This window comes from Drosophila bipectinata, chromosome XL (assembly GCF_030179905.1).
Source record: "Drosophila bipectinata strain 14024-0381.07 chromosome XL, DbipHiC1v2, whole genome shotgun sequence".
Taxonomy (NCBI): domain Eukaryota; kingdom Metazoa; phylum Arthropoda; class Insecta; order Diptera; family Drosophilidae; genus Drosophila; species Drosophila bipectinata.
In genome coordinates this window covers 6825486-6844699 of record NC_091734.1, presented here as the reverse complement: position 1 = coordinate 6844699, position 19214 = coordinate 6825486, and the positions used below count along the sequence as shown (strand labels likewise).

Below are 19214 nucleotides of genomic sequence, written 5' to 3'. Positions count from 1 at the left end.
GATAACTCACTCACTCAATGTAGAAATAACAGTATCTTTTTATTTTTAAGTGCCGTAACTATACTAAGATTAGTAGTGCTACTGTCCTAAGGTTGCTGCTCCCGCTGCTGGAGCTTACGCTTCAGGCTCTTCACCAAAGCGTTCTGTTCCAGTTGCTGTTTGCTACGTTTGGGCCCCGTAGCTTCCTCATCCCCATCCGCGTCCCCATTGGCTCCTGACGCCTGCTGCTGCCTACGCTTCAGCTTCTCCCCGATGATCTGCTGCATGCCCTTGGTGGCCTTGTAGTGGGAGTGGGTGGGATCGATGTTGTACTCGTGCGATCTATAAACCGCCTTAAAGCGGTTGTCGTCCACATTCATATGGAAATCATCGTCAGGCTTCTCGGAGACTGGTTTGCCGGCCTGTTTGGATTTCTTCAGCTGCTGACGACGTTTCCGCTTCGAGCCACCAGACTCTTGCTCTTCTTTTTTGAGGATCTTGGCCAGGCTGAAGTGCTGCTTCTCTTCACGCTCGTCCCCGTCATCCAGCAGGAGTTCCAGCTCTCTTTCTTTCTGTAGCGCTTCGCTATCCTCCTCCTGTCCATTTTGTTTCTTCTTCTTGTTCTTTTTCTTATCCTTAGAAGCCTTCGTTTTTGGTGGCGCGTAATCACCATTGGCGAACTCCTCGGCGAAATAGGCATCGTTTAGATCAATGCCATCTGGCACGGAGGACGCATCGCTATCGTCGCCAGCATCGCCTCCCTGAGCTTCGATTTGCTTCTGTCGACGCTGTTCCTTCCGCAACTTGTTCTTTTCGCTGCGCTTTTGAATCATCTTCTCGATGGGAGTCAGTTGAGCTTGGCCCGACTTTGGCTGCTGCTCCTCCTCTTCCTTCTCCTTGGGCGTCTCTACGTGCCACGACATTTCCATTTCATACTTCTGCTCCTTTTCCTTCTTCTCCTGCTCCATAATTTCAGCAAGAAGGTTTTTGTAGTTGGCAATGCGCTCCTGCTTGGAGAGCTTCTTGGGCTTCTGCTGCGACGGCTCCTTCTCCTTTGGCTTCTCCGGCTCCTCCTCCTCTGATGCAGATTCTTCCTCCTCACTGCTGTAGGCCACTATTTTCCTCAGCTCTTTATCCGTCAGCTTGTCCACCTGTCCCGAAGACAGTTTGTCGCCCAGCTCCCGTCTGTCCAAAGCAGTCTCGTCCCAGGTGAGATCCACTTTGGCCTGCTGCAGCGCCGTCGTTGTGAACTGACGGGGCTTATAGCTGCTGGCGTCCGGTAGCTCCAGGCACTCGTCGGTCGGCACATCTTCATCGAAGGTGGTATCATCAGGAATGAATCTAAGGTCCACGCGAGTCGCAGAGCTCTCGTATTCGATACCATCACACTCCTGGTAAATTTTATCAGCAGTAGGGACGCTGTCACACTCAACGACGGCGTAGTAGTAACGCAGGCGATTCAGCTGGTACTGCCGCAGCTTTTCCATGTGGTAGTCATCACCCTCCTCTGCATCGCTGTCATTCTCCCGCACCAATTCCTCCTCCTCGTCTGAGGCGTCCTCCTTGCGCTCCACAAGCTCCTTGGGCCCGTGCACCTCCTCCTCAGCCATACGCTCTTTACCAAACTGTGAGGGGTATATCTTGACACTGAGAATAGTCCCTCCAGGCGGCAAAAAGGAGCTCAGCATGACCATCAAGTCTTTCGCCCGAATGCGGTCCCAGTCCATGTTGCAGACGGCCAGGCGACGGGTGCTTTCCTCGGTGCTTTCAGCGTCGTTGTCGAGTTCCCCCCACACATGGTCGATTTGGAGTTCAGGCCCCTCGTCATCCTCATCTTCACTGTCATCGTCAGAAGAGGAGTCCGTGATGCCGCCCTCGCCGCGGGCGTAATCGACGTCCGGATTGGTCAAACGTTTGCGGAGATCTTCGGGAACATCAGAATCTTCGCTATCTAAGGCATCGTTGCCCAGTTCGTTTTGATCCTCAAGATCGGCTATGGCACGTTCCTCGGCACGGCGTTCCTCCTGCTCCTCCTCAGAGTCAGTCTCAGCCTTGGTCTTCTCCTTCTTCTTCACTTCCTTCTCCGGCTTCTGTTCCCCATCCTCTTGCTCTTTATCGCTGTCTTCATCCAACTCGTAGAACTTTTTAAGATCCTCCGCGTTGCTCTTGTTTACTGGCCGGCCGTACTTGTCCACGGTATACTTGACTTTGAATTTCTCATCCGTGAACATGCCTTGGAAGCGCTGGTCGATCTTCACCTTTCGCTGCACCTTGGGTACTCCCCGGAATCTAGGATCCGTCAAAAGGTGATGAAAACGTTCATCCTTCCAAATGCCGCTCTCTGGGTCGACGGCTGCCGGCGCAGTTGCCTTAGCATTTTTCGTTGAGGAGGCTGGTTCCGCCTTGGTCATCTTCCCCGGCTTTTCCTTCTTCTTGCCCATTTTGCCCATGTTACAGTCAGTAAATGGGAGCCAAAATTATTGTTAAATCAACACGTGAAGGCAAGTGATGCCACATGGTCCGAAGGGACCATCGATTATTCGGTTATTAATCGCCCTCGATGTTATCGCTTAAGAACCACCTCTATTGTATATATGACGATATAGTTTACATATGAGAGAGTGTTTTTATTTAACTTTCTGCGCATTTATACCCAGAGATACCCTCCGTAAGCCAGAAACGAACGATGCGGCCCACAGCCAGCTGCTAGTAAGCCAGAGCCGACACCAGTGGCACCTGTCCACTAAGAGTGGAGGGGCATCTACTCATTCCATCATCATAGCCGCCTGCCTGCGTGGATTCACTCCAAATTAGCCATAAATAGAACCACGGGTATCGAGCCAATTTCAATCAGTTAATTGCCGCGATTACGCTCGATTCGTCGATACAGAGATAACCCAAAGGCGCAGCAGGCCAACTCGACTCGTTCAACACAAACAAAAACAATCAACACCAAAAACAACAACAAGAACACGGTGAAACTGTAGAAGCGCGGGAGTATCAGCAGGGAAAGCGGAACCAAGATGACTAATACCTCGGAAGGTAACGGTAGCGGTAACGGAACTGGAGGCCGACGCACCGTCGACTGGCAGAGATTCGGTCTAGGCAACGAGGATGATGGCGAGGTGGCGGTGGCCACATTTCGTCAAAGGACCAACAACAACACCGGCGGCTTCGTAGATCTCGGGAACGAGTACACCTATGCGGCAGGAGGCCACCATGCATCCGGTGCCAACGAAATCTTTGCCGGCGAGCAGGGCGACAAGCCCTGGTAAGTAAGAACAGAGATCCTTTCTATCTAGGATGCACTAACCACCCCTTCTTCATCCTCAACAGGTGGCGATCCAACTTTTTTATTTCGCAGCCGGTACTTTTTGGCACCTGGGATGGTGTATTTACTTCCTGCTTGATCAACGTGTTCGGTGTAATCGTATTTTTGCGCTCCGGGTGGATTGTAGCCCAGGCTGGTATTCTCAACGCGGTGCTAATCATCTTCTGCACAGTGGTCATAGCCCTGGTTAGCGTGCTGTCAGCGATTGGCATCTGTGAACGGTGTCGCGTTGAGAGTGGCGGTGTGTATTTCCTCATAGCACATACGTTAGGTTCCCGCTTTGGCGGCGCCCTTGGACTGCTCTACTGCTTCGGTCAGGCGGTGGGATGTGCTCTCAATGTGATGGGATTTGGCGAGTCGATGGCCGGTCTTGTGCATCTCGGAGACAGCAAATGGGCCATCAGGGGATTTGCAACCGCTGCTGTCCTTCTCCTTGGCTGCATCAATGTGGCCGGCGTAAAGTGGGTCATCAAGCTGCAGTTCATTCTGCTTATGATCCTGCTTATATCCGCGTTGGACTTTATGGTGGGCAGCTTTGTTGGACAGAAAGAAAGTAAGTTGGAAACAATTGCCAAAAACGTATTTGCTTGAAACGGCGTGAATTTGCAGAGGAAGGATTTGACGGCTGGGTAAGCGGAAATTTTGTCGCCAACCTGTGGCCGATGTACGAAAACGGGTACTCCTGGTTTCGTGTGTTTGGAGTCTTTTTCCCCACCGTCACGGGTGTTCTTTCTGGCATCAACATGAGCGGCGATCTGCGGGCTCCTTCCACGGACATTCCCAACGGCACCCTTGCTGCGTTTGGAACATCGTAAGTGGCAATATCTACCCGAGCAATCATTATTCAACAACCCATCTTTTTAGCACATTTCTGTACTTAGTATTTGTGCTGTTCCTGGGTGCAACCTGTCAGCGAGACGCACTGCGTACCAACTTTATGATCGCCGTCTCCGTGTCGGCCACTCAATGCCTACTTTTAGCTGGAATCTATGTGTCCAGTATGTCCTCCTGCTTGGGCGCAATGTACGGCACACCTCGTGTCCTTCAGAGCATTGCCAAAGAGAGTGTTATTCCAGGAATTGATGTACTGGGCAAGGGAGTAAGTATTCTCTTCCAGCTTTAGATTAAGTCTTAGTAGTAGTTTCTTACTGATCTTTAACGTCTTTCCTTCAGCGTGGTCCCAACAAAGTGCCTTTGTATGCTATGGCAATTGTAGCTATCGTCACTGTAACCTTTATTATTGTCGGTGACATCAATTTCCTGGCTCCAATCGTAACGATGCCCTTCCTGCTGACATACGCCTGCATCGACTATGCCTACTTTGCTCTGGCGCAGACCTTCGACATCCAGGAACAGCGGGAGGAGCGGTTCCGCATCCAGGCCTCTAGCCCCAGCTACGAGACTCGTCGTTATGGAAGTGTCTCGGACACGGGAAATGACCTCGACCTGCTCTTCCCCGATCGGGTCCGCCACAAGAACCTGCAGAGTCCCCAGAACTCGCCACTCCACCAGACGGCACCTCACCAGGCGGAGTTCAGCGGGGAGGGGCCAAGCACCTCGAGCCGAACGACCCAACCTGCGAATTCAACGGCCACCGAAGACGCCACGACTCTAGCCGTCGAGCAGGATGCAGCGCCAGATCAGGAGCAGAATCAAGACGAGGCCGAGCCCATCGCTCCCATCCGACCACCCATCCACTCCAAGACGAAAAACTGGTACTCCGGCTACTGCAACCGCTGGGCTTCGCTTCTTGGAGTGAGTTCACTTAATTTTGAGAAACTGTGTGTGGTTTTTTATTGTCCCTTTGTCTGTAGGCGTTTACAAAGCTGTTGGTCATGCTGCTGGTCAACTGGTACTATGCGCTCACCTGCTTTCTGGTGGTGTTCATCGTGTGGTTCTATGTGGGCACGGCCAATCCGGCGGTGAAGCCTGGTCTGACGGCCGAGTTCAACTTCTTTTCCTGGCTTAAGAGCATAATATTCCGGTGCTTTGGGTAAGTTTGTTTCTAAGATTCCTTGAGAACTTTCTTGTAACTTTTGTCTCTTTTCGTCTCGTGTGCAGTAAGCGTATCCACGAGTACGAACAGATCGTAGTGACGCCATCATGTCCCGGGGTGGATCTCTCGCCCACGCAACTGAACGAACAGAACGAAGACTTCCGGCCAAGGCCCAATTACCACCACTCTTCAGTCATCGAGGGTCGTCTCATCGATGATATCTAGAGACCAGCATCTACTTCAACCTAGATAGATCGCCCGGGGCGCAACGCAGAGCTGTGGGCGTGGCTGTGGCAAGCAATAATCGAGTGCATTTCTTTAGCGCAAAAAAAGGGAAAAAACCAAAAAAAGTTACCCAAAAAAACTAAAACTACCGGAAACCCCAAATCATATATACTTTACATAGGTATTTGATATGTATGTTTTGTATTACATGTAGGGATGTTCTGAAGCTAATCCAGCGGTGATTTTTTTGAGTTCCAATACCCAGTTTTACCTTGATCGAGTTTTGTTTTAAAATTGTATATTTTAGTAAGTCGTGTATACCATTAATAAGAGTTCAGTGGGTTTCACAACCATTGCAGCCACCTCTGTCAATATCTATGTTAATTTAAATATTTATTTATATAAGAAAAATGTAATGCTTAGTGTTTTTAAAACCATATCACACCAAATGGAAATGTACTGCTTTTAACGCCTTCCACGCACACACCGCACCCAAACACAGCTCAGAGCAAACTACTACCTATGTTTTATTTTTAATCCAATGTTTTGGCTGCTTTTAATGTGTTCCTTGTTCGCGTAGAGAAAGAGTTCAAAAGCTGCGCATTCTTAACAAAGAAAGCGTGTAAATTGTTGCTAAATGGATATGTTTCCGGTGTTTCCTGTCCGCATTCGGAGGGGACGCATGTGATACTGAGATAATAAGTGAACCAAAAACCGAAACCCGAAATCAAACTCGATGATTTGGCGCCTCTGCATTTAAGACGAACATACACACACACGGCACACAAAGTGTAATCCAATAAAATTGTTGCAGAACACAAAAACTAATAACAAATAATGAATAAATGTAATATGTAATACACCTAACACACACCTTAAACTTAAGCTGTAACCCTCTGTATTAGCCTCACTCGATGAACAATATTATTCGTACTCTCCTAAACTCACTCGGCAGCCATACATATATCAGCAATAACCGCACCCAAACATCCTGTATTACCTATATTAATGTAATGTATATACAATGTATACTTATATACCGGGATATATACACCGCATGCTGATCGGGGAGGTGTATATTTGGAAAATATACTCGCGAGTCCGATTTTTGTACGTATATGTAGCCTAATTAAAACTAGTTTTACGAAAAACCTATCCCCAGGACAGCCCACACATGAAATAACGTTAATGTAACACAATAAATAAAAAGCGTGTAATAAATAGTTTCGTAAATCTTTATTGGTTATTATCTGTAACGCATTATTCAAATGTGGCGCCAACAGGGCTGGCGAAACAATCATATGGGACGTTTTTGGCTCCAACGATAAATAACGATTCTTCCGGTCCAGATAATGTAGAGATAGTTGAACGGTTATTTTTGATATATATATATTCATATATATTAGTTTCAACGGTATAGTTATTCTGCAAATCTATAAACCGATTAAATTAAAATAGTCGCACTGCAGCCCTGGGCGACAGCTGACACATAAACATAACCTCCAAAACTAGCGCCCGGGCCACAGGAGAGTTATACTGGTTTAAAGCTCCATATTTTGGACACATGAAGATCTGCTAAGACTTGCCTCCAGTCATCCAAACACCCGCCATGAACTGCCTCATGCGCCGCAGCCAGAACCTGCTGCTCTGGCGAAATTCTTGCGTAAAACACAGATCCACCGATGCGGCTTCCGCGAACCGGAATGCAGGTGAGTTCTAGCTTCTTTCCACGATTGGTTCGTCTTATAAATGCGTCTACGCTTGCAGCTACTAAGCTCAGCTACGAGGAGTTCATCGGCCACCAGCAGAAGCAGGCCCAGCGCAGTATTGTAGTCCAAGTGAGCTCGGAGAAATCATATCCGGAGTTGTATAACTACTGTAGCCGGTTTGGATCAATCCTAGGAGCCCACCATTACTGCGTGCGCCAGGACGAGGCTCTGCACTACGTGCTGCTAGAGTATTCCTCTTCTGGAGAGGCTGCGGCAGCCATAGACTCTGGCGTTAGCAATGGGGACCTGTGTGGAGTGCCTGTTCGATCACCTTTCCTTTGGTTCCGGGCACCCCCGGCGGGCAGTAAACGGACTCCCAATCTGGCGGCCAGTGATACCTTCCCGGCGCTGAGCGCTCTAGATGGTGGCCGGCTGATGGAGTCGTCTCAGCTCCTGGCTTTAGTGCGCGGTGCTCAGAGTATTGACGAACAGGTACTTCTGTTGCACAAACACACACGCTTGAACGACTTGGGCATACGTCTGAGATTCCTGGCAGCGCTGCAGGTGCAGCAGGCCATCTCCGGAATGTTCCCCTCTGCTCAGGCTCAGCCGTTCGGGTCGTCAGTGAACGGATTTGGCAAAATGGGCTGCGATCTGGACCTGATCCTGCGCTTCAACGACGACACCGGATCGCAGAAAAGTCTGGCGAACACTGATCCTTCGCGACTAGTCTTTCACACCAAGGAGAACCTAAGCAACGGACGCTCGCAAACCCAGCGGCACATGGAGTGCTTCGGGGACATGCTCCACCTCTTCCTGCCCGGCGTCTGCCATGTGAGGCGCATCCTACAGGCCCGCGTTCCTATCATCAAGTACCATCATGAACATCTTAATCTGGAGGTGGATTTGTCCATGAGTAACCTGTGAGTATGGCAGACCGAAGCTGGCTATAAGGGGAGTTCTTGTTTACCCATAGAGGGCATTCGAGGGAACCATAATTCTGTCCGATTTAAACAAGAAACCACTTCTGTGTAGGGATCGCAATCTTTATTGTACCTATTGTTCGAAATGGTTGGAGGCTTATATCTATCGCAGGGTCTTTCGATTGTCTTCGTTGTCGTCGTACTCTAATAACTTAGCTAACTAGGATATGCGAATGGGTTGGGGTTTTCATTTGAGCTCTAGCGGCGGTAGTTGCTGGCCTGCTCCTCTTCCTTCTTGACTGCCTGGACCAGTACGAAGCTCATCACGGCGCAAATGACATTCAGCAGACCCAGGGTCATCGCCAGGGCCACGATCCATCCGGTCTTGCCCTCAAAGAACCAGGTCAGCTCGTCCACGCAGCCGTTGAAGAAGGCATTGCCGCTGACGGTGTCGCGGCAGGAGCTGGGAAGCGGCTGTCGCAGATCCAGATAGTCCCAAGGGCCGGAGGCGCCGCAGCAGCCGATATTCTCCTGGATCATGGTCAGAACATAGTTTGAGTAGGTGTACTCTGAAGTGGAGACGAACCTCCGCAGGGAAACATTCAGCAGCGGCTGCAGACTCGAGTTCATGGTGCTGAACTGCATCAGAACCGCAGATCCGGCCACAATTGATATAAATCCAAACACCTGGGTGCCGACGAACACAAATAGCGCCAGCGTATTCTCCATCAAGGCACTCAGACAGCCCAGGAAGCTGACCGCCATCATCACGATGCTGATGCCGATGAGCACATAGACGCCAATGTAGAATGACTGCGCCTCCAGGATCTTCAGCCAGTCGTTGAAGCCGGGCTCGGCCCTCAGCCAGACGGTCAGGGCGAACAGTGCCGTGGAAATAATCCAGGCCACGATGTTGAAGCAGAACAGGGTGTACTTGACGCAGCCGATCTGCTTCTCCAGCTGCTCGTCGGAGGCTCCGTAGCCGATGCCCATGTCTGAAATAGAAAGAGGATGTGATGAGGACCTCAGAATCAATCAACTTGCATCGGGTTAAGTCCCTGTTTTTCCAATTTTGCCTTGAGTCATCCACGAACCACTTGCCCTGCCCTAGCCGCGTTTATTAATCATATTGTTGGCTTTATTGTAGACCCCTGGCTTCCACCTGCTTTCCCCCTCGTCATAGTACCGCTTTTGGCCTTATCGGGGAACAGTGTGTTTAGCAAATAGCCTTATCAGCACGCACTAGATGATTAATACCAACACGAATGCCAAGTTGCAACACGCAATGGTTTCAATGGGGAAAACTTTGACAGGGACATCTTTCTGGGCAGGATAAACCTTTCTAAGGATTATCTTCTTGTCCCTTTTGTGGTTTAACATCTTTTGTGGGGGATATTAAGGCCAAAACAGGATTTTCACGTCTTTTTACTTGCAAAAAAATAAACCATCGTCTTTTGCCCACGTTTCTATTAGATTTTCACCCGAGATTCACCTCGTTTTGTTTTCGTTTCGCTTGGATCACCAAAAAAAAAAAGATATTTGTGTAGTCACGGAACCGGGGTTATAACCAGAGATCCGTTGGCTTCCTTCGTTGAAATCGTTGTGGCCCAGCCCGATAAATGGGTGACAACATTCAGGCCAGAGAGCGGACCAGAGCCACAGATAAGAAAGCTCCGCAGCTCGATAAGATTAGATAGCGAGGGCGGCGGCAAGTGGCGATTGCCAAATGCCTTGTAACAGCTCTCTGGGGCAGGTGATTCAGGTGCCTCTCGCGGTGTTAGCATGCCGATGGCCATGATTCACTCCCCCCGGGCTGCACTCATCATCATATCCGGCCCAGTGGTGGGGGTCAGTTTTCCACACTTGATAAAGAGTTGGGGGGGCTTTGCAGATTTTATGGTTATATGTTCTGGAAATATATCTTATTTGGACACCCTGTTTTTTGTTCTTCCTGCAGCACTGGCTTCTACATGTCTGAGCTACTGTACATGTTTGGCGAACTAGATCCTCGCGTGCGTCCACTGACCTTCAGCATCCGGAGATGGGCGCAGAGCTGTGGACTGACGAATCCATCGCCGGGTCGCTGGATCAGCAACTTCTCGCTTACCTGCCTGGTCATGTTCTTTCTGCAGCAGTTACGACAGCCCATTCTGCCCACCATTGGAGCCCTAGCCAAGGCGGCAGAACAGGCCGACTCACGGGTCACAGAAGACGGAATAAACTGCACCTTTGCTCGCGACATGGATCGGCTGGGGTTCCGCAGTCGCAATCAGAGCTCCTTGAGTGAACTCCTACTGCAGTTCTTCGAGTTTTACTCGCAGTTCGACTTCCACAATAGGGCGATATCGTTAAACGAGGGTCGGGCACTATCCAAGCCAGACCACTCGGCCATGTACATTGTGAACCCACTGGAGCAGCTGCTAAACGTAAGCAAGAACGTGAGCATGGAAGAGTGCGAGCGACTGCGCATTGAAGTAAGGAACGCGGCTTGGGTGTTGGAGTCCGAAGTGGAAAACGTGGCCCTGCCTGTGGGCGAGGGCGAACGACAGGAGCACTCTTGGGGTCTGCTAAATCTCTTCAAGCATCCGGAAAAGCCACTGATAAGGCCGAACATGTTCTTTAAGCCGCGCATGGTGGAAGTTAGTGATCTTTTCGAGCAAAAGGAACTGACACCCAATCCTTCCACGCCGCATAGTCCAACTTCCTCTTCCAGTCCCCCGATTACATACAAAAGCGTAGCGGTACGGCAACAGGTGCAGGGCATCAAGACCGCCACGCGAACGGAACTCAAGCAAATCCGAGGGTCCTCCACTCCGACCAAAAACAGTCGGAGGAGTAGCAGGTGATAAAGGATACCACTTCCTGCCATATGTAAATAATAGGGAGTTGTCCCGGCGTAAATGTTGTTCATAATGTTAGATACATAAGTCTAAGCTTTTATGAAGCCCATGTTGAGTATTTCCATCGTGTTTCTATGACGAATAAACCAAAATTGTCAGATGTCCAGAAGTAAAGCCTTAAATGACCTTCCTGATGCAATCTAAAGTTGGTTTCATGATTTTATAGGTAATTAATGAGCAGTCAGTAAGTCATTGAATTCTTTTTTTCATGGTAATAAAGCCAAAAAATATTCTAAATGCTTTTTATTTGGCAATGCGAATCCAATAGTCTTCTATGATCTAACAAAACAATGGAATGGGATAAACTAGGAGCTATTGCTCCAGTCTTAAGAAAATATCTCGCACGTCTTGCAAACTGAATGTAAGTTTTAAGTCTATAAACATCGATAAGCTAAAGGTTTTTGAATTCCCCATCTCCAACTGAACTAAAACTATCGATAAGCTGCCAAGCCTTTAAATTTATCACCTCTAGATTTTTGAATTTTCCACCACTAAAAGACCTAAAAAAATCGATAAGCTATCGAGATTTTACATTTACCACCTCTAAAAATAATTTTGAATTTCCCACCTCAAAAAGAACTAAAAATATCGATACGAAAACAACTTTCAAATTTCTCACCTCTAAGAAATAATTTTGAATTTCTCATCTCTAGCCGATACTAGAGATCGATCGATACGATAACAACTTTCAAATTTCTCACCTCTAAGAAATAATTTTGAATTTCTCATCTCTAGCAATTGTTGTAATTTTTGTTGTTGTATTTTTTTGTTGTAATTTTAATTAAAAAAAACAAAAACAACAATAAAAACTACAACAACAACACCAACTACAACAACAACAACAACTACAACAACAACAACTACAACAACAACAACTACAACAACAACACTACAACAAAAACTACAACAACAACAAAAACAACAAAAAGAATGACTTGCACTTTTTTTTCGCCTCCGAAAAAAAGTGGATTTCGGCCCGCTACCAGGCTCGGAGTACCAGGCGAACAGAAACGCATAGTAGGTGGATTCTGTTTTTTGAAACTGTTTTTTGTGAATAACTCGGACATTTGGCATCTAAGCCCGGATTGTGGGATGTCATAAAATGCAGAAAAATACGGGCCATCTACCTGGCTAACAATGTCTGGCATTAGCCAAGTTAACACGGAGTGGCTAACAAATTTGTTTTAGATATTTATTTTTAAAAGTTAGTTTGTTTATAACTCGGTCATTTTCCAACCGATCGGGAATCAAAGTACCATTCCTGTATCAGGACCGTAATGTCCTTCGAACTGCATCAAAGGATCTTCATTAAATCCTGAAATGGCTATTCTGATCCTTTCCTTAAATATGATTTTTGCTCGACACTTTGATGTTGGATTTCGAAAATCCTTTGAAGCAGATCTAAGGATGTTCATGTCCTGATTCCAAAATTATATTCCATTTTAAAATCGGTTGAAAAAGTGCCGAGATATAAACAAATCCATTTATAGAAATATATTTCTAAGCCAAATTTCTTTACCACTCCGTGTTAACTTGGCCAATACCAGATTTTGTTGGCCAGTTAGATGGGCCGTATTTTTCTGCATTTTATGAGATACCACAATCCGGGCTTAGATGCCAAATGGCCGAGTTATTCACAAAAAACTGTTTCAAAAAATATAATCCACCTACTACCTGTTTCTGTTCGCCTGGTACTCCGCGCCTGGTGGCGGCCGGAAACTTAAAAATGTTCAGCCTCGAAAGTCCGTGACGTCACGGGTTGAGCTTTGATCCACTGGTTGGTGTCTTGGCTGAACCGGTTCGTGTCTTTGGTGGTATGTGGATCCTATGTGGGACCTGTGTGGATTCTATGTGGGACATGTGTGGAACTTATGTGGGATCTGTGTGGATCCTATGTGGGACATATGTGGGTTGTAAGTTGATCGAAATCCGTTAAATTCAAATTCAAATTCAAAAAATAAGTTTCCCGCCCGCGCCTGTGGATCCGAAATACGATCCGTTTTATTTAAATTTAAATTCAAAAAAGTTCCCGCCCGCCCAAGCTTTTTGAAAAGTTTAAAGTTCAATCCGTGACGGTTTTTTGTGAATAACTCGGCCATTTGTAATTTAAGCCCGGATTGTGGGATGTCATAAAATGCAGAAAAACACGGCTCGAACATTTGGCTAACAAAATCTGGTATTGGCCAAGTTAAGATCGAATGGTAACGAAATTTGACTTGGAAATATATTTCCATATATTGGTTTGTTCATATCTCGGTCTTTTTTAAACCGATATTAGAATGGAATATAATTGTTGAATCAGGACATAAATATCCTTCGATCTGCATCAAAGGATTTTCGAAATCCAACAACAACAGTTCGACCGGCTATCATATTTTAGAAAAGGATCAGCATCGCCATTAACGATATGGTTCAGGATTTAACAAAGATTCTATGATGCAGTTCGAAGGACAATAAGGTCCTGATTCAGGAATGGTACTTTGCTTCCCGATCGGTTGACAAATAACCTAGATAAAAACAAACCCATTCAAACAAACTAGAATTATTCAAACAATAATACGAAAAATTAAAAAACGCCATTTAGGCAATGTTTTGAATAAGGAAAGTCGCTTTTGGGTTCGCTGATTACTAAATGGTACTTGATTTCCTGATCGGATACAAATTGCCAGAGCTATGGCCATCGGAAGGACCAAAAGTGGGGAAATCAGGAAAATCCACAATTTTGTAGGCAGACCCCTTGGAAAAATTTCGAAAAATTAAAAAACTATTTTGAGGCAATGTTTTGAATGAGGAAAGTCGCTTTTGGGTTTGCTGATTACTAAATGGTACTTGATTTCCTGATCGGATAAAAATAAGCAGAGCTATGGCCATCGGAAGGACCAAAAGTGGGGAAATCAGGAAAACCCACAATTTTGTAGGCAGACCCCTTCGAAAAATTTCGAAAAATTAAAAAACGCAATTTAGGCAATGTTTTGAAAGAGGAAAGTCGCTTTAGGGTTCGCTGATTACTAAATGGTACTTGATTTCCTGATCGGATACAAATTGCCAGAGCTATGGCCATCGGAAGGACCAAAAGTGGGGAAATCAGGAAAATCCACAATTTTGTAGGCAGACCCCTTGGAAAAATTTCGAAAAATTAAAAAACTATTTTGAGGCAATGTTTTGAATGAGGAAAGTCGCTTTAGGGTTCGCTGATTACTTAATGGTACTTGATTTCCTGATCGGATACAAATTGCCAGAGCAATGGCCATCGGAAGGACCAGAAGTGGGGAAATCAGGAAAACCCACAATTTTGTAGGCAGACCCCTTCGAAAAATTTCGAAAAATTAAAAAACGCAATTTAGGCAATGTTTTGAATGAGGAAAGTCGCTTTAGGGTTCGCTGATTACTAAATGGTACTTGATTTCCTGATCGGATACAAATTGCCAGAGCTGTGGCCATCGGAAGGACCAAAAGTGGGGAAATCAGGAAAACCCACAATTTTGTAGGCAGACCCCTTGGAAAAATTTCGAAAAATTAAAAAACTATTTTGAGGCAATGTTTTGAATGAGGAAAGTCGCTTTTGGGTTTGCTGATTACTAAATGGTACTTGATTTCCTGATCGGATAAAAATAAGCAGAGCTATGGCCATCGGAAGGACCAAAAGTGGGGAAATCAGGAAAACCCACAATTTTGTAGGCAGACCCCTTCGAAAAATTTCGAAAAATTAAAAAACGCAATTTAGGCAATGTTTTGAAAGAGGAAAGTCGCTTTAGGGTTCGCTGATTACTAAATGGTACTTGATTTCCTGATCGGATACAAATTGCCAGAGCTATGGCCATCGGAAGGACCAAAAGTGGGGAAATCAGGAAAATCCACAATTTTGTAGGCAGACCCCTTGGAAAAATTTCGAAAAATTAAAAAACTATTTTGAGGCAATGTTTTGAATGAGGAAAGTCGCTTTAGGGTTCGCTGATTACTTAATGGTACTTGATTTCCTGATCGGATACAAATTGCCAGAGCAATGGCCATCGGAAGGACCAGAAGTGGGGAAATCAGGAAAACCCACAATTTTGTAGGCAGACCCCTTCGAAAAATTTCGAAAAATTAAAAAACGCAATTTAGGCAATGTTTTGAATGAGGAAAGTCGCTTTAGGGTTCGCTGATTACTAAATGGTACTTGATTTCCTGATCGGATACAAATTGCCAGAGCTGTGGCCATCGGAAGGACCAAAAGTGGGGAAATCAGGAAAACCCACAATTTTGTAGGCAGACCCCTTGGAAAAATTTCGAAAAATTAAAAAAACGCAATTTAGACAATGTTTTGAATGAGGAAAGTTGCTTTTGGGTTCGCTGATTACTAAATGGTTGGCTAAGGATTACTTTTTGGTCGTGGGAAACCTTCCAATACAAACGAGCTACGAGGTTAATTTTTGTTTAGTTTTATTGCATTCTTTTTTTAATTTAATCGGGGATTCGGCATATCCTCGTCGCTATCCTCGGATCACTATTTAACCTATACAGGTGTAATGTATGTATTGTATGTATATATATCGCTACAATATGCTTTTGTGTACGAGTCGAGTGTTATTCTGTTCTTTGCTCTTTGATCCAATTTCGTTTTGTTTTTTTGCAAAATCCGATTAACATAACTTCGCATAGTTTATTAGAATTCCCAATAGCATGCTCCACTTCCTGGTTCAATCTTTTTACAAAATTTGATTCTACGGGTAATAGTTTTGTGTGTTACTGTTTTTCGCCCTTATGTTTGTTCAAATGTACATAACTAATTGCACGATTACGAATTTAGAGTTTAATTTATGCATGGTAAATCACGTATTGCATGTAAAATTGCCTTTGTATAATTAATAAAGTTCTGGGTCGGGTTCATTTTGTGGCTGATTTGTTGCTTCTGCTACATTAAAAAAAAAATGTACAATTGGAAAAAAGACTGGGCAGTCACAAGGTGAACGCCTAGAAGGGGCGAGGGATGATAGGTAGGTGGTGGAAGGAAAAAAAAAACTGATACTACGATGCTTCTCATTAAATAGGTACAAAAAAGTCGAGGGTCGCCGCTCTGCAATAAGCTGCCAGCTTGCAAGGACGAACGGTTCTCCGGAGTGCAAAGCTTGCCATGTGGACCGGCGGCTACTTAGACAACAATTTCGACGGCAGCCGCCAGCGGCACTCATCTAAACCATAGCTTTAACCGCAGTGCATCCACTCCGTTGAGATAGTACCGAAACAGCCGTTTGTCCCTCACAAAGCCAAGATTTTCGTATAACCGCAATGCAGGCTCGTTTCGCATTTCCGTTTCCAGCACCACCTCATCGGCGTTGTCCGCCAGCATGGCCTGAATGGGTGAATGAGACGAAATTATGATAAATTGTGTATACCGAACGGATGTATACACACCTCTATAGCCTTGGTGACCAGTGTGCTGCCAATTTTGAGCTTGCGATACTCCTTACGCACGGCCAACATCGCAATATACCCGCGCCTCACATTCATGTGCATGTCCAGCTTGCACACGATGGCGCCCACGTACTGATTGTCGTGCGACGCGAGGAAGCAAAGCTTTGGCCAGTTATAAATAAAATAGCGATAAGTGTATATAGAGTAGGGCTCGGATAACTCTGCCTGAATAAGTCGCATGATGTCCTGCAGTAATTGGGGGTTAAGTTAATTTAACTTTATAGACTGTATGTCGAAAATGTTCACTTACATGCATTTGGTGCTCCGCCTCGTACTCCTTGTACACAATCTTGTCGGCTGAAATGGCAGGTTCTGGCTGCTGGGGCTCCGCCGGAATGGCAACAGCCTCTGCTGAAGTGGAGGGCAGGTTTTCCACCGGCTCCTTAGCTTGGCTACTCCCCGTCGTCTCCATTGTAGCTGCCTCTGCCGCTGTTGTCTTTGTAGCTGTTGCTGTGGTCGTGGTGGTTTGTGTATTGGCAGTGGTTTTGCTCGAAGCGGTTATAGGCCTCTCCTGCTGCTGGAGGTGATCTATCCTCTTGCTATTGTTGTTGCTGCTATCCACGTTGTTGTTGTGGAAACTGCTTTTTGTGGTGCTACTGCATCGTATGTGATTATTGTTGCTGTGATGGCCGTTCAAAACGGTTAGGGGCGTGGCCGCCTCATCATCCTCAGCCGGTTGCGGAGACTGTTCCTTGACGGCGCCGCTGCTGTGGCCGTTGCACAAATGCAATTGCTGGAGCAGGCCATTCAGCTCCGGTTCGGATCCTGCCTCCGGGGCATGTCCATTACTGGACGGTTGTGGCTCCAAAGATTTCTCCAGCTTTTCAGCCTTCTTTTTGTTTTTGAACTTTTTCTTAGTGGCCGTTAAAGCTGCTGGGGCCGCTGCCTGGGCATCCGCCATCCTGGCCTACTGCTGCAAGAATCGGAAGGTTCCAAAAGTTTGGATGTATTCTGTGTACTGAGAGTGGGGTCTTCTAATTGCTCACCGCCTACCGATTTTAGTGCTGAAGCTTCTGTCGTTCCGAGGGATACCCGCCTGGTTTGCTCTCTGTGAAAGGCGGAATCTACTGGGCCTTATTTTTGGTTATATTTTCACAGTTGCTGGTTTTTCATTTACGCACACCTAAACCTCACACACATACACAGCCAGCAGAGCACGCACATACACACTCCTCTCTTCCACTATGCAGTTGCGGGGGCTGGGGATTTGGTCACAGAACGCTCGATGTAGCTCCGATGTGAATATTACTTGTGTGCAAACACGCTAGACTTATATAAAATTATATCTTGCATCCCCGAAACTCGCAATTTTCTTTTTGGGGCTATGAATAAATCTACACGAACATACACCTACCAATACATAAGAGTAAACAGCTGGCCACCAGAGTTGTACATCTGTATAGTTATCGTTATCGACTTAGTGGCAACCTTATTCGGCTCCTCCCTATGAATGCGGAAAATTTAAAATTGGTACATATTTAAACTAGATATATAGAAATTCTTAAAATAGTATATTTTTATATTGTATGATATATCATCTTTAATGCATCTCTTTAACATTTTAAGGTAGTTAATTAGCGTAAAGTATTGATTATTACAGATAACTTAAGTATAAATCAAATACAGAGGTAGAGCTTTAGGCAGTTGGTTCAGATCCTGAGGATCCTAGAGAGCTATTCTCCTTGATAGCTGAAGATCCTGAAGATCCTGAAGATCCTGAAGATCCTGAAGATCCTGAAGATCCTGGGGTCTCATTCTTATTGTTTCCATTCTTTAGCGCCTCGTTGGCATCGTATCGCTTAATGCGCTTCTCCAGCTTGTCTATCTCGATCCAAATCTTGGATGCCGCTTGCCAGCACGGCGGCGGATCAGAGTTAACTGCCTTGATCATCGTGGCTAAGCGCTGCCGGTCCAAATCAATGGCCTCAGCTCGGCGTTGCACCATAAGCGTTTTCAGATGGTCGATTTGGTCAATAAAACCGCCGCGTGCCTTAATAACCCTCCCACCCATTCTATCTGTGGAGCCCGGCTCCTCGGTTTGGCACATCTTGTTGATGCCGTTCGATATGTTGTCGGAAATTGGCAATGGGGAGTGCTGCTTGGATGTCGGGGTCATCTTCATACGCTTGGCCGGGCCGCCCGGCATTTCCCCAACAATGTCAGTTTGGGTAGCGACGCTGGTCAAATTTTCCTTATCCGCCGCCACAAGGCGTGAGCCAATTCTGGAGACACGCTTACGTGGGCCCATAACTTATGGATGATTTTTTTCTTGCAGAATTAGAAATTTTTTTTGAATTTTATCTGGAGCTTACTTCGTAGTTTGAATGGCAGGTAAAGTGAAAAAGTGAACAGAATTCAAGCTGTTCAACTGAAACTGGCAGGCCTCCTTAAATACCTAAAAATATTTCCAGGAATTTATATTTAAACATTAACGATCATGAATTTTAGAGGAGTTAGTGTTTCAAACTGCGAACAACATAAAAATGAAACCAAAAATGTATTTAATTGATGCCTAACTTTAAGAAGATTAAGACTTTTTTTTAAGATTAATAAATATAAGAAAATAACACCTACCACCTCAAGAAGTTGGCCAAAATGCATCAAAGAAGCACCAAATCGCTTGAAAATGCTAGTATCCAGCATTCCAGCAGAAGAACAGAGAACATTAGGCGGTCGAGTTTGGAGGTTAATTATGGC

General features: G+C 45.9%; 6 protein-coding genes across 7 annotated transcripts; 2 read left to right on the top strand and 4 right to left on the bottom strand.

Annotated features, from left to right (window-relative positions):
• Positions 1-14: 14 nt before the first annotated feature.
• LOC108122851 (ESF1 homolog) lies at positions 15-2501 on the bottom strand. The gene has a single exon (XM_017237676.2). The coding sequence runs from the start codon at positions 2427-2429 to the stop codon at positions 87-89; it is 2343 nt and encodes a 780-aa protein (XP_017093165.2). The 5' UTR covers positions 2430-2501; the 3' UTR covers positions 15-86.
• A 51-nt stretch (positions 2502-2552) lies between these two features.
• LOC108122845 (solute carrier family 12 member 8) lies at positions 2553-6754 on the top strand. Of its 2 annotated transcripts, XR_011443497.1 has the most exons (8): positions 2553-3250; positions 3316-3863; positions 3920-4121; positions 4175-4409; positions 4484-5065; positions 5125-5303; positions 5372-5712; positions 6112-6754. XR_011443497.1 is itself a non-coding variant. In XM_017237665.3 (7 exons), the coding sequence occupies exons 1-7, from the start codon at positions 3003-3005 to the stop codon at positions 5529-5531; spliced, it is 2154 nt and encodes a 717-aa protein (XP_017093154.2). In that variant the 5' UTR covers positions 2553-3002; the 3' UTR covers positions 5532-6754. The 2 variants fall into 2 exon arrangements, 1 of the variants encoding a protein (XP_017093154.2); XM_017237665.3 differs by having other exon boundaries at positions 5372-6754.
• A 256-nt stretch (positions 6755-7010) lies between these two features.
• Positions 7011-11177, top strand: MTPAP (mitochondrial poly(A) polymerase). Its single transcript, XM_017237666.3, has 3 exons — positions 7011-7240; positions 7299-8163; positions 10121-11177. The coding sequence occupies exons 1-3, from the start codon at positions 7141-7143 to the stop codon at positions 11007-11009; spliced, it is 1854 nt and encodes a 617-aa protein (XP_017093155.2). The 5' UTR covers positions 7011-7140; the 3' UTR covers positions 11010-11177.
• On the bottom strand, positions 8266-9811 carry Tsp2A (tetraspanin 2A). The gene is made up of 2 exons (XM_017237669.3): positions 9656-9811; positions 8266-9158 (listed from the first exon to the last, which is right to left on the bottom strand). Exon 2 carries the CDS (start codon positions 9154-9156, stop codon positions 8422-8424), a length of 735 nt encoding a protein of 244 aa, XP_017093158.1. The 5' UTR covers positions 9157-9158; positions 9656-9811; the 3' UTR covers positions 8266-8421.
• Positions 11178-15468: 4291 nt separating the features above from the next.
• On the bottom strand, positions 15469-17887 carry Naa30A (N(alpha)-acetyltransferase 30 A). Its single transcript, XM_017237699.3, has 4 exons — positions 17511-17887; positions 16768-17430; positions 16458-16703; positions 15469-16395 (listed from the first exon to the last, which is right to left on the bottom strand). The coding sequence occupies exons 2-4, from the start codon at positions 17416-17418 to the stop codon at positions 16231-16233; spliced, it is 1062 nt and encodes a 353-aa protein (XP_017093188.2). The 5' UTR covers positions 17419-17430; positions 17511-17887; the 3' UTR covers positions 15469-16230.
• A 149-nt stretch (positions 17888-18036) lies between these two features.
• LOC108122723 (uncharacterized) lies at positions 18037-18903 on the bottom strand. Its single transcript, XM_070278665.1, has one exon. It carries the CDS (start codon positions 18763-18765, stop codon positions 18154-18156), a length of 612 nt encoding a protein of 203 aa, XP_070134766.1. The 5' UTR covers positions 18766-18903; the 3' UTR covers positions 18037-18153.
• Positions 18904-19214: the final 311 nt, after the last annotated feature.

Excerpts from the sequence above, each read along its gene's own strand:
- LOC108122851 (XM_017237676.2), bottom strand. The coding sequence starts at position 2,429 with ATGGGCAAAATGGGCAAGAAGAAGGAAAAGCCGGGGAAGATGACCAAG.
- LOC108122845 (XM_017237665.3), top strand. The coding sequence starts at position 3,003 with ATGACTAATACCTCGGAAGGTAACGGTAGCGGTAACGGAACTGGAGGC. Across the intron at positions 3,251-3,315 it reads GAGCAGGGCGACAAGCCCTG|GTGGCGATCCAACTTTTTTA; the intron begins GTAAGTAAGAAC and ends CATCCTCAACAG. Across the intron at positions 5,066-5,124 it reads GCTGGGCTTCGCTTCTTGGA|GCGTTTACAAAGCTGTTGGT; the intron begins GTGAGTTCACTT and ends CTTTGTCTGTAG.
- MTPAP (XM_017237666.3), top strand. The coding sequence starts at position 7,141 with ATGAACTGCCTCATGCGCCGCAGCCAGAACCTGCTGCTCTGGCGAAAT. Across the intron at positions 7,241-7,298 it reads TTCCGCGAACCGGAATGCAG|CTACTAAGCTCAGCTACGAG; the intron begins GTGAGTTCTAGC and ends CTACGCTTGCAG. Across the intron at positions 8,164-10,120 it reads GATTTGTCCATGAGTAACCT|CACTGGCTTCTACATGTCTG; the intron begins GTGAGTATGGCA and ends TTCTTCCTGCAG.
- Tsp2A (XM_017237669.3), bottom strand. The coding sequence starts at position 9,156 with ATGGGCATCGGCTACGGAGCCTCCGACGAGCAGCTGGAGAAGCAGATC.
- Naa30A (XM_017237699.3), bottom strand. The coding sequence starts at position 17,418 with ATGGCGGATGCCCAGGCAGCGGCCCCAGCAGCTTTAACGGCCACTAAG. Across the intron at positions 16,704-16,767 it reads AGGCGGAGCACCAAATGCAT|GACATCATGCGACTTATTCA; the intron begins GTAAGTGAACAT and ends CAATTACTGCAG. Across the intron at positions 16,396-16,457 it reads TGGTCACCAAGGCTATAGAG|GCCATGCTGGCGGACAACGC; the intron begins GTGTGTATACAT and ends TCACCCATTCAG.
- LOC108122723 (XM_070278665.1), bottom strand. The coding sequence starts at position 18,765 with ATGGGCCCACGTAAGCGTGTCTCCAGAATTGGCTCACGCCTTGTGGCG.